General features: G+C 39.2%; 1 protein-coding gene across 5 annotated transcripts in view; it reads left to right on the top strand.

Moving 5' to 3' along the window:
- Positions 1 to 12621, top strand: part of CMTR1 (cap methyltransferase 1) — a 152814-nt gene that overhangs the window by 64646 nt on the left and 75547 nt on the right. Inside the window, exon 8 of one of the 5 annotated variants that reach the window (XM_027876247.1) lies at positions 8366 to 9188. The exons of the other annotated variants lie outside the window; for them this stretch is intronic. Coding sequence (XP_027732048.1) covers positions 8366 to 8382 — 17 coding nt within the window. The 3' untranslated portion in view covers positions 8383 to 9188. Of the gene's footprint in view, positions 1 to 8365; positions 9189 to 12621 lie in introns of those variants that run through there. 5 annotated transcript variants of the gene reach the window in all.

The following is a 12621-nucleotide window of genomic DNA, read 5'->3' on the forward strand; positions in this document are numbered from 1 at the left end:
TATTGAGAGGGCAAGCGACTCGATCGAGGTTATACATGTATAGTCATGCAAAACACTTCCATAGTAGTCACGTCGTGAAAAACTAACTGTATTTCCCTTCATCCCATCCCGCCCCCCCGTTTATTCTAGTCTGTCTTTCGACATAATTTCTTCAAAGCTCAGCTTAACCACCTCCTTATACATGAAACCTTTTCTCAACTGCCTTCCCTCAAAATCATTTTGTATCTGTATCGTATTTATTTTATATGTTCCTACATATGTTTTTGTGTCTCCCTGCTATATTGTAAGCTCCTTAAGGTCAGAGAATGTTTCACTTAGTCTTTGTAACCCCAGCACCTAACACTGTGCCTTGTATGTAGTGCATACATTTAATAAATATTTGTTCATTGCCTGCTACCAGTGCTCAACTTGTAACACCCTTCCTGATTTTCTGGGCCTTGTGCACAACATATATGAATGTTGTCTAAATGGTGACCTTGGAAAAGTTGGCACTTAACCCCCAAACCTGGGGAAAATACTCTTAAGAGTGAAATACCAACTACCAGTAAAATTGACAGATTGCCTTCATGTTGCAACCCACAGCAGACAGATTTGAGGAGAGTTGGTATAAATCATCCCTACTGGAAAACGCAGATGGCCTTGGAACCAGTGTTTGGCCAGATTAAAAATGTTAATCACTATAACCTGTGAACTAGGCCCCAGCCAGCATCCCAGTTCCCCTAGCTGAGTAAATGAAAAGGGTCTTTGCCCTGCTTAACTAGCTCAGGCTACAAGGATGATCAGTAGGCCCTGCAGCAGAGGGCACTAGTGCATAGCAGAGATCCTTTCTTAACTCGTCATTTCTCTGGTGAAGTTTGGTGATATGACCAATGTTACCTTTGATTCTAGTAGGGCAGAAATTGAAGGCTGAAGTAATGTGTAGAACTCACTTTCTGTTGTTGTCTTCCTTTGTTAGGGATATCTTAGGAACACCATACCAGCTTCTAATCACATACAGGTGTATGCCCTTCCTTGCTTTTATATGTAGATAGTGAAATCTACCATAGAGATGACCTTTTTAAAGTTTCCTCTTTTAAATTCACTGTGAGAAGTGTTGATTTTTAATTCTGATCATGTTAAAAATCACCCTCTTATTCGCTGTAGGGAACCAGTGGCATGATAGGCCAAGAATCAGCCACCAGAAAGTTTTCTTTTTCTTTCCCCTTTGATCAGAGCTGTTTGGGATGAGGGTAGCCTTGCTTTGTACCAATTTCCAAGGGGTGGAGAGTTAGCCAACACTTAAGGAAGTAGTTAAAGCTGAAGTCTAGAGGAGGGGCCCTGTGTACTTTACAATAGTTAATCCTGTAAGTAAATTTCTTCCTGATCCATGTTGGAGGGTAAATTATACTCGTTCTTTCATGAATTAAGAGAAAGGAAGGGAGAAAAACTCTTATCTCCATATTTCTGCTCTCTGTTAAATAGATTTTATTCAACAGAATAAACTGCTCCTTTTTCGGGGGGGGGTGCTAGGCAATGGGGTTAAATGACTTGCCCAGGGTCACACAGCTAGTTAAGTGTTATGAGTCTGAGGTCGGATTTGAACTCAGGTCCTCCTGAATCCAGGGCCGGTGCTCTATCCACTGTGCCACCTAGCTGACCCAGAATAAACTGCTTCTTAATCCTTACTCCCTTTTCTTTCCCTTCTTTTTGGTGGTTGTGTATTCACTTTGTTTAGTGCATTCTTCGAGATGATGAGGAAGAGCTGAACTTAGAGTCTCAGACACAACCAAACCACTTAGCCATCCTACCAGAAGCCTCCCCTAATTCCTTTCTTTTTAAAAGCTAGAGAGAAAGAAAGCTCCTCCCTTTTCCCATTTGGCAGCATTAGAGCCAACATATTAAACAAAAAATTCTGTCCCTGGTGCACACAAATGGTTGAAAGCCATCCTGGCATGTTTCTTTGTTTTTGCAGTTATTGGAGCAAGCGTAGCATTTGAGAATTTCTCCAGAGCCTGACAAAAGGCTGCTGAGCCCTCATGCAGGGAGTGATGTGTTGGAGTCATCAGCAGTCTCACTGTTGTACAGTATTGGAGTTAGAGAAATTTTTGGTTCGTACACTACCCTCTTGTGCAAAGAGGAAACACTGGTTTCAGGGCCACATAGAAGCTTATGTTAACCAAATCCCCAATGCAAAGTAGTTTAAATAAGGACTCAACTTTGGGTCCAGGAACTGGGATTGGCAAGGCTGCAGTTGTCATCCTTCTGAAGTTGCACCAATGCCATCTCTCTTCCAGTTAATTATTCCCAGAAGATTGACTCTCCAAAATCAAGGTTTAAGTCAAGACCTAGATCAGGGAGGGAGACTTAGATATGTAGCTATGGGCAACACTGTGTTAGGATAATTAACCATCCTTTACCCTCTAACTCAAGAGACATTGCCTTCATGAAGTCTTCCCTCGTTCCTCTTAAAGAAAAAGAGTCTTTTTTTTTGGACCATAAATTTTACTTTGTTAGACACTTATCTAACCAACTTCTAATATATTTTTAATTAGCATTATCCCTGTGTCTTATGCCCCTGTTAAACTGTAAGCTCCATGAAGGCAGGGGAAGTATCTTAGATAAGTATGGGTTTTCCCATGGCAGTGTTCTGAACACAAACACTTACTTTTTCCTCCTTTTAAATAGTATTTTATTTTTTCCAATTACATGTAAAGACAATTTTTAACATTCATTTTTAAATAAAATTTTGAGTTCTAGATTTTTTCCTGCCCTTTCCTCCTTCCCAAGCTATTTGAGAAGCTATTCGATATAGGTTATATATGTGCAGTCATGTAAAACATTTCTACATTAGTCATGCTGTGAAATAACAAAAGGAAAAAACTAAGCAAAAATAAAGTGAAAATAGTATACTTCCATCTGCATTCAGACTCCTGTCAGTTCTTTCTCTGGATGTGGATAGCATTTTCTGTCATGAGTCTTTTGGAATTGTTTTGGATTATTGTATTGCTGAGAAGAGCGAAGTCAGTCATAGTTGATCATCATGGGGTATTGCTGTTACCATGTAGAATGTTCTCCTGGTTCTACTCACTTCACTTTGCATCAGTTCATGTGAGTCTTTCTAGGTTTTTCTGAAATCTGCCTTTTCATCATTTCTTATAACACAGTAGTATTCCGTTACATTCATATACCACAACTTGTTCAGCCATTCTCCAAATGATGGGCATCCCTTCAATTTCCATTTCCTTACCACCACAGAAAGAACTGTTATGAATATTTTTTGTACATATAGGTCCTTTTCCCTTTTTTATGATCTCTTTGGGATACAGACCTAGTAGTGGTATTGCTGGGTCAGAGAGTATGCACAGCTTTATAGCCCTTTGGGCATAGTTCCAAATTGCTCTCCAGAATGGTTGGATCAGTTCACAACTCCACCAACAATGCATTAGTGTCTCGATTTTCCCACATCCTTTCAAATTTATCATTTTCCTTTTCTGTCATATTAGCCAGTATGATAGGTGGTACCTCAGAGTTGTTTTAATTTGTATTTCTCTGATCAATAGTGATTTAGAGCATTTCTTCATATGCCTATAGATAGCTTTGATTTCTTCATCTGAAAGCTGCCTGTTCATATCCTTTGATCAATTATCAGTTGGGGAATGACTTGTGTTCTTATAAATTTGATTCAGTTCTATATATATATTTGAGACATGAGGCTTTTATCAGAGATGCTTGCTGTAAAAATTGTTTCCCAACTTTGTTTTCCTTTTAATCTTGGTTGCAATGGTTTTCTTTGTGAACATAAGCACTTATTAAGTTTTTGGTGGAATTAATCTCAGGGGATCAAAAAGGCCTTATTGCCCTAAAATTTGATTTCTTTACTACCGCCACACATGCACAATAACTAGCTGATTCTTTGCCTTTCCACAGCTAGCTCTTCCTTCATTTAACTTACTGCCCTGGGAAAATAGCACTTGAAACTTCATTAGCCATTTACCTCTTAGTGTGTCTAAGGTTATTTCAGCTCCTTTCCTGATGACAGGTTTGAAAAAAGCAATCCAGCACTGGGTACCTGAAAGAAAGTGGGGGTAGGGATTGGAAGGAACTCTGGTGCTAAGCACACATTAGTTGCTCATCACATGCTTGTTGAAGTTTGATTGTGGATATCTGAAATACTAATGTAAGGTTTTGCAGAAAGGGAGAATTTTTTTTTTTAATTTTTTTGGACGGAAACTTTTCCCCTGTGTTGGTTGGTAGTATTAGAGACCAAGGTATATTCTATCAGATGTATATATTTTTTCTTTGTTTTTTGTAAGTTCACTTTAAATTAGTAGGCTCTAGGTAAACATGAGTTGCTTGATAGAACATTACGACTTGACCTCTTTGCTTTCTATAGCAATCTCTTTGAATAAAACTCAAAAAATAAAAAATAAAACAAACAATTGAGAAACACACTTTAATTTGTGCCTTAAGAGAATTTGTGAGAGACAGATTTCCCTACTGAGAAACTGGGAGATGGAATGAGTCCGACTCGGCAAAGCCAGAATCCCAAGATCAATGATCTCCTTAATGTATAGAGAAAATGTAGAAATATATAGACTACCGAGGTTTAGCAGACATTTCAGAAGTCATGAACCTAGGAATGTAGATATATACTACTAATCATTCAGTATTGTTTGGACTAATCCTGATAAGCCAGTTTTTGTTAAGTGACCCTGAAAAGAGTTAAAGTTACACTTGTCATAAGGTAAATAGTGAGGCAATATTCCTAAAGGTAGATGAGCCTATCCTTAGGATCCCAAAATATAAGCAGAGTGGTTCAGGTTCCTGCTTCTTCCCTTACCTCAGAACAGCACAGTCAGTTCAAGTGAACAAATATTAATGTTTATTCTGTGCAGGGTGTGCCATCCTAGGCAATGAGGATAAAAAGATGAGTAATAGGCCTGTCAAGAGGTTTAACAATCTGATCAGCCAAATGACAAGTATACAAATAACTACAAAATAAGATTGAGTGAGATAAGGATAAATGTGAGGAGAAGTTTGAGGTGAGAAGGATCACTTTGAGCTGAAGTAGGGTAGAGAGTCAGAGAAGGCTTCATGGAAGAACTGACATCTTTTTGGGGCCTTGACGCAAGAGAGGAATGTGAACAGATGGAGAGTCACTCAAAGTGACTCCTCAATGCTTAGGACTATTTTCTGTCCCCATCCTTCTTATGCTGTCCCTAAAGATTAAAAAGGACCCTGGAAAGACTTATATAGACTGATGCTGAGTGAAGTGAGCAGAACCAAGAGAATGTTGTACACAGTAACAACCACGTTGTGGGATGACTAAGATTAATAGACTTAACCCTTCTCAGCAATACAAGAATCTAAGACATCTCGAAAGACCTCATGATGGAAAATGCTATCCACATCCAGAGAAGGAACTGTGGAGTTTGAATGCAGATCAAAGCATACTATTTGCTGTTTTTTTTCTTCTGTTGTGTTTTGTTTCCTCTTTCTGGTGGTTCCTCCTATTGGTTCTAATTCTTCCTTACAACATCATTAATGTGAAAATATGTTTAATAGGAATATATATATAGTCCGTATCAGACTGCGTGCTGTCTTGGGGAGGAAGATGGGGGAGGGAGGGGGAGAAAAATTTAAAATTCAGAAGCTTACGTAAGTGATTGTTGATAAATCAAAATACATTAATTAAAAAATAAATTTTTTAAAAAAGATGAGTTTTGAGCTTAAAAGTCTAGGGGGCTAGTAGTGTCATCAACAGAAATAGAGTAGGAGGAATTTTTAGAGATGAATAAGATGGTGACTTGAGTTTTAAATGTGTTGAATTTGAGATGCAGATAGGACTCCAGATAGAGACAGTTAGAAGGAAATACAGACTTGTATTGGAATATAATACTAAAAAGAAGTTCTAAGGAGAGGTTGAAAATGAAGACAAAGAAGAGTCCTAGGATAGAGAGAAAAGGACCTTGGGGAACACCTATGTTGAAGGAGCCAGAGGAGGATGAAGAACTAGCCAAAAATACAAAAATCACAAGCCCTAGAAAGATAAGTACAGAAAAAAGGCCATTAGGTTTGATGATAAGGTATCATTAGAAGCCGTTTCCTTGAAGTGGTTGAACTTGGAAACCTTATTGTCAAGAGTTGAGTAGTGAAGGAAGCAAAGGCCACTAAGTGTCGACTACTGTGTATGTGGGTGTTGGGCAGTGAAGGAGAGAAAGGAACATAGCTTCAGGAAATTGGCCAGGTCTGGGGAAGAGGTTTTCTGTTTGTTTTTTCAACAGAGGACTCATAGATTTGGAGCTGGGGGAGGAGGGACCTTTAGAAGGTATTCTGCCCAGCTCATTCATTTTATAAAGGAGGAAACAAAGGCCCTGGGAAGTTAAATGACTTGACCAAAGTGACACAGATAATAAACGAGATTTGAACCCAGGTCATATACTCTAAAGCCAGTATTCTTTCCATCATATTCTGGAAAGTCCACTTCCTCACTGCCTGTGTGCATGAGATTATGAATGAGAGAAGGGGAGTTGGGGAAGGGACAGGAAAGGAAGGAGAATTACAGGTGCAGAGATTAACGTTACTTAGCAAGGAGAAGGAAGATCACATCTTCCTCTGAGACCAGGAGGAAGCTACTGGAAACAAAGAATGTGTTAGGACACTGAGAGGATCAATCAATCAGTCAACAGTCATTTATTAAGCGTCTGCTATGTGACAGGGATTGTGTTCCTTGCTAGGAATAAAAATGAATGAAACAGTCCCTACTCATAAGGAGCTTACATTCTCATGGAGTATATATTTAGTCATATATAGAATAAATATAAAGGGGATAATTCAAATAAATACAAGGTAGTTATATACAGAGTAGCCTGGGAAGGAGAATATTAGCCATGTCTTGAAGAGAGAAAGCATATTCTAGACTCTAGGAACAGCCAGTGTTTATACTTCTCTTTATATGTGTGTTTTGCAGTGATGGAGAAAAGGGAAAATAGCTTAGAAAGGTAGTAGGGTCAGGCATAGGATTTTTGTTTTTTTGAGTGCTTGAATGTCCTGTGTAAAGAACAGAAAGATAGCTAATTTGTCTGATTTCTAGATGATGAGAAAGAGAGTGAAGGGAAGTCATATATAATAAAGATAGGTTGGAGCCAGTTTGTAGTTTTGTTGTTTTTCAGTCGTGTCCAACTCTTGTGACCCCATTTGGGGTTTTCTTAGCAGAGATACTTGAGTGGTTTACTGTTTTATTCTCCAACTCATTTTACAGATGAGGAAACTGAGGCAAACAGGGTTAAGTGACTTGCTCAGGGTCATGCAGCTAGTAATTGTCTGAGGCCAGATTTGAACTCAGGAAGAGGAGTCTTCCTGACTAGGCCCAGCACTCAATCCACCTAGTGGCCCCCCAGTTTAAAAACTTTGTATTTGAATCTAGAAGCAATACGGACCCACTGGACTTTATTGAGTAGGAGAATGACATCAAATTTGTTCTTAAGGAAAGTCACTTTAACTGCTATTTGGAATGGACTGGAGTGGGGAAAGATTTGAGGCAGGGACACTGTTTTAGTAATCTAGGCAAGAGGTGATGAGGGCCTGAGCTAGAGTGAGGGCTATTTTAGTAGAGAGAAGTCAGATGTGAGACATGTTATGGAGGTAGAAACAGCAAGATTTGACAAGTGATTGGATATATGGGGTGAGAAAGAGTGAAGAAACAAGGATGACTCCAAGGTTATGAACCTGAGAGACTGATAGAATGGCAGCATCTTTGACAGAAATGGGAAAGTTTGGAGTACACAAAGGGAAAGGAGTCAAGGAAGTTCACAACATGGCCTCATTCTTGATTGTAGTCACTCCTTCAGACCCCTGAACACATCTTCCATTGCCTTCAGAGTAAGGAGGAAGCTGTCCACTCTTTCCCACCGCTCCTGTGCGCACGCACACACGCACACACACACACACATACACACACACACAAGCACATGTATGCATGCACACACACTTCCTCTTCTCTCCTTCTGTTCCCTTCTCTTTCACTGCTCCCCCTCTCAATTTACACTATCCTTTTTTAAATAGTATTTTATTTTTTCCAATTACACATAAAGATCATTTTCAACATTCACTTTTATAAAATTTTGAGTTCCAAATTTTTTTCTCCCTTCTCTCCCCCCTCCTGAAGATGGCAATCTGATATAGGTTATATGTGTACAATCATATTAAACATTTCCAATTTAATCATATTGTGAAAGAAAAATCAGAACAAAAGAGAAAAACCACAAGAAAGAAAAAAAGAGAGAGAAAATAGTATGCTTCGATCTGCATTCAGACTCCACAGTTCTTTCTCTGAATCTCAATTTACACTATTCATCTTTAATTCTTGTCTCTTGTCCCTCCAAAGCAAAGAGCCTACCTTGAAGACTGAGCTTCCTGCAATTTATGTGACTGAGGTACCAGGAGACTTCAACGTGGATCTGGAGGGACATTATTCAGAAGTAGCTTGTTCCTGCCTCCATCACTATCATCTTGTTTACCAGAATAGTTCCCCAGTTTTGGATATTGTTTCTACTTGTCACTTTGTGGAGAATGCTTTATCATAAGTACTTCATTACACAACCAATAGGGTTTTAGGGGGTGGGGTTATTTTCTTTCCATTTTATTGTTAAAGCATCCACATTGACTTTTTGAGGAAGCTGTGAATTACCCAACTGCCCTGGGATGGCTAAGGTGTCTTGCTGTAGGAGGAAGACAGGTATACCTCTCTAAAGTGGACTTAAATGTCCCCTCGAAAACAAGATGTCATTTCCTAGTAAGAAAATGTATCAGCTGCTCAGCTTGGCTTTGATATGTTTACCTTCCTTTCCTTTTAGCTGCAAGATAGCTTCACAAGCAAACACTGGCAGCTTATTGACTGCAGCAAAGCAGCGGTATTCAGGAGCAGATGATACCTCACTAGTGAACATCAGTCAGGGAGGGCAAGTCAGATTTCACTGCCTCAAAGCAGGTGTGCTCTGTTCAGGCTTCACACAATCATGTTTTCCTTTCTGCTCCAATATGTGGTAACTGGACCAGTTGTTCGATCCTGCTGCAGTCCTGTTAAGGGGTTTGTCTTCCTTAAGCTGTACAGCTGGAGTTGCCAACACATTTTACCAAATGTCATAGAAATATGAACTGTGTGTATATGTATGTATATGTATTTAATTAAAACTTAGTTTTTTATGTGACTCCCTCTTTTTCTATAAAATAAAAATTGTGTCTAGTGGGAGGCAGTAGCCTCTATGACTACTAATGGGATCCTTAGCTGCTGATGACAAGAATGAGGAAAGACAGATAGGTATAAAAACCAGGAAGAGAAATTCTTACAGCTGGGGGCCTTCCTAGGATGGTCAAACTCTTTGTTCAATTGTTGTCATTCTTGTGATTTGTATCATGATCTGCTCTTGATACATTTAGATGCATTTGGAACTGGCTGAACATATCCAAAAAATGTCGGTTAATGGTTTGTTGTGAACCTGAATGGAGATTTCTCATGACATGCTACAGTACCAGTAATTTGGATAAAGACATCGATGGCATCCATAAAAATGGTAGTAATGATATTTGTTCTGTCTACCTCGCAGGATTGTGGTTTAAAAAAGAAAAGCTTTGTAAACAAAGTGCTTTGCAGATGTAAGTTATTATAATTGTCACACTTAACCAAATTCACAAATGCCACAAACCTACTCAGAGTGCTAAAAAACTCCTTCTGGGTCTCTGCCTTATTACAAGGTTTCCAGTGCAGCTTGCAGACAATCTGTTATTCCTTGCTTTCCTGACTGACCCATCTTTCCCAGGCATTTATCTTTGAGAAGCCTTTTGATATAGTTTCTTATGCATAATTCAGAATTGGTAATATGCTGTAGCATATTGATGTCCACCATTTGCCTTCCTTCCATTGCCTTTTGGATTACACAATTTTGATTCTCTGGGGATTATGGTATTCCATGATTTACAGTCAGAGAGTATTGCTGAAAGAATGTTAGTTTTTTAATTCAGAGATTGCAGTCATTGAAAGCACTCTCTTGCTTCCCAAATGCCCACTCTCTTCTTCCTTTTTACTTCAGTCAGTAAACATTTATTAAGGGCCTACCACAATCCAAGCACTGTACTAAGTGTTAGGGATACAAAGAAAGGCAAAAGACAGTCTCAGCTCTAGCACCTCACAGTAATGGAGACAACATGCAGACAACTATATACATGTAAACTATATTCAGGATAAATTGGAAATGATCATCAGAGGAAAGGTACTGGAATTAAGGGGGATGGGAAAAAACCTACCTCTTCAGTGTTTAACATCTAAAATATTGGTCCTGGAGGGACCTGTTCTGGGGCTTGTTCATCCAACCGCATGTCATAATCTGGACAATAGTTTTTCTTCCACCTGTTTTTTCCTGTCTGGATTGTTAGGTTGACCTGAGTAATTGTGAGGTACCTCATTTAGGCTATACTCCAGTATTGTGAAACAATGTATTCAGTTCATCATCCACAAACGAGCATCAGGCAGAACTCACCATCTACTGGGAAACCCTCTTCTAATTGGACTCCTCTAGACATCTTCGTATGATGGCAATAAATGACTGGTGAATATATCTCCTTGTTATATTCCTTGTTATCTGCATGGCAGTAATCAGAAGGTAACAAAGTTCCTTGGTCATTTCTATCGGGGAATTTTATATTGCCATAACATATTCATGGGAAACAGCATGTTGGAGAAGATCCTTTAAAAACACATTTTGTTGTATTGAATCAAAAGCTGTTTTTATAATAAGAAAAAAAAATGGAATTTTGTGTTCCCTCCACCTTTCAGAATATTGTGTGCAGAAGACTCCCTATTCCATTCGCATTTTCAAAGATGAAAATGAAGGTGAGAAGTTAGATGGGTTATTGTTATATTGATCTTGTTTTGTGGAAGGTGATCATTTTCCTTAAATGAAATTTAATTTCAAATCTGCCTATGCTGCCTTAATCACCCTCTGACCTCCAGTCTCACATCTCCACCTGCCTTTCAAGACATTGAAATAGATGTCCAATTTGAACAGAATGGAGCTCCTTGACTAGGCCTTTAAACTCAAATCATTCTGCCTTCCTTGAATGGCCAATAATAGGCCCAGCCCAAGCCTCCATGGCTCATTGTTTAGGTACTGATGGTTTAGAATGAGTGAAAATAGCACTTGTTTTCTGTACTGGCTGGAAACTGAGGGTCTTCCCCTCCCAGATTAGTATCTTTGGGTTGGTAAATTAAGCCATATATTTTTCTGAAATCTTACCTACCTCTTAGTCATTGAATGGGCATGGCCTCAGACAAACTGAGCCCTAGGAAAGAACTTATTTTAGAAAGGCCGGAGTCACTCACTGCATCCTGAGCTTTCACCAGTTGTCTTGACCTTTGTCTTGCCGCTAGACTCTGATGATTGGAGGAGTCAGTGAGGCTGACAACTTTGTCATTGCTCCTCTTTGAGAACTAAGGAAAAACAACAATGTCTACCTACTGCCTGTCCTGGCTTCCTTGAATTCCCAACTAAAATCTCATCTCTACATGAAGCCATTCCCAACCCCTCTTAATTCGGATGCTTTTCTTGTCTTATTTCCTGTATATTCTGTAAGTAGCTTGTTTGTACATATTTATTTGCTTGTCTTGCCACTGGATTGTGACCTCCTTGTGGGCAAGAATTAATCTTTTGCCTCTTTTTGTGTCCATAGTGCCTAGCACATAGTAAGCACTTGCTTACTATGTTTTATTGACTGACTAATAAAAATATAGGCATGAATTTGGGTTCAAAAAAATTTGCACAAGTACAAAATGGGAGAAATATGACTAGACAGCAGTTCATAGGAAAACAAGTTGAGCCTGTGGGTGGGGACAGGGGCAGCCTGGGTAGGGATGGTAGTATATAGTTATCTGGAAGCTCAATAACAGATTGGGCAGCCAAAAGTACTAACAGAGGTAGATTGTTGAGGACAAGGATTTTCTTCAGTTTCCTCAACTGTAAAATAGGGATAATAAGAGCACCTACCACACACAGTTGTTCCTGACACAAAGGAGCTGCTATATAAATGCTTATTCCTTTCCCTGTGCTGCCAAAATGCATGTCTTTTTCAGGCAAAGCTCCATTTTGAACCCAAGTATAAGCCATTTGCCTCTGTTAAATTTCCTCTTAGATTTGTCCCAATGTTCTAGCCCATCCAAACCTTTTTGGAGCCCTGGCTGCCATCCAGGCTTGTTAGCTCTCCCTCCCAGCTTTGCTCCATCTGCAGTGTCAAACACAGCAACTCAGTCTTTATCCAAATCATTAAAAAAAAAAAGTTAAACAGCACAGATCTCTTTGGAACTCCACTGGAGACCTTCCAAGCTACCATTGAACTATCAATGACCACCTTGTGGTCCCAGCAACTGAACCAGGTCAAACCTACTTAATTATACTATTTTCTAGCCTATGTCTCTCATTTTCCCCCCAAAAAAAGAAGTGCTTGAGAGACTGATGCTTTGCTATAAAATCTAGGTGAGCTACATCTACTCCTTTTGTCTGAAGTACCAGCTTAGTAACCTTGCCAAAAAAAAAAAAAAATGAGGTAAGTCTGGCAAGACCTGTTTTTTTGATGAAGCCACATGGCTCTTTA

This window comes from Vombatus ursinus, unplaced genomic scaffold, assembly GCF_900497805.2.
Source record: "Vombatus ursinus unplaced genomic scaffold, bare-nosed wombat genome assembly UNPS02014811.1, whole genome shotgun sequence".
Classification (NCBI taxonomy): domain Eukaryota; kingdom Metazoa; phylum Chordata; class Mammalia; order Diprotodontia; family Vombatidae; genus Vombatus; species Vombatus ursinus.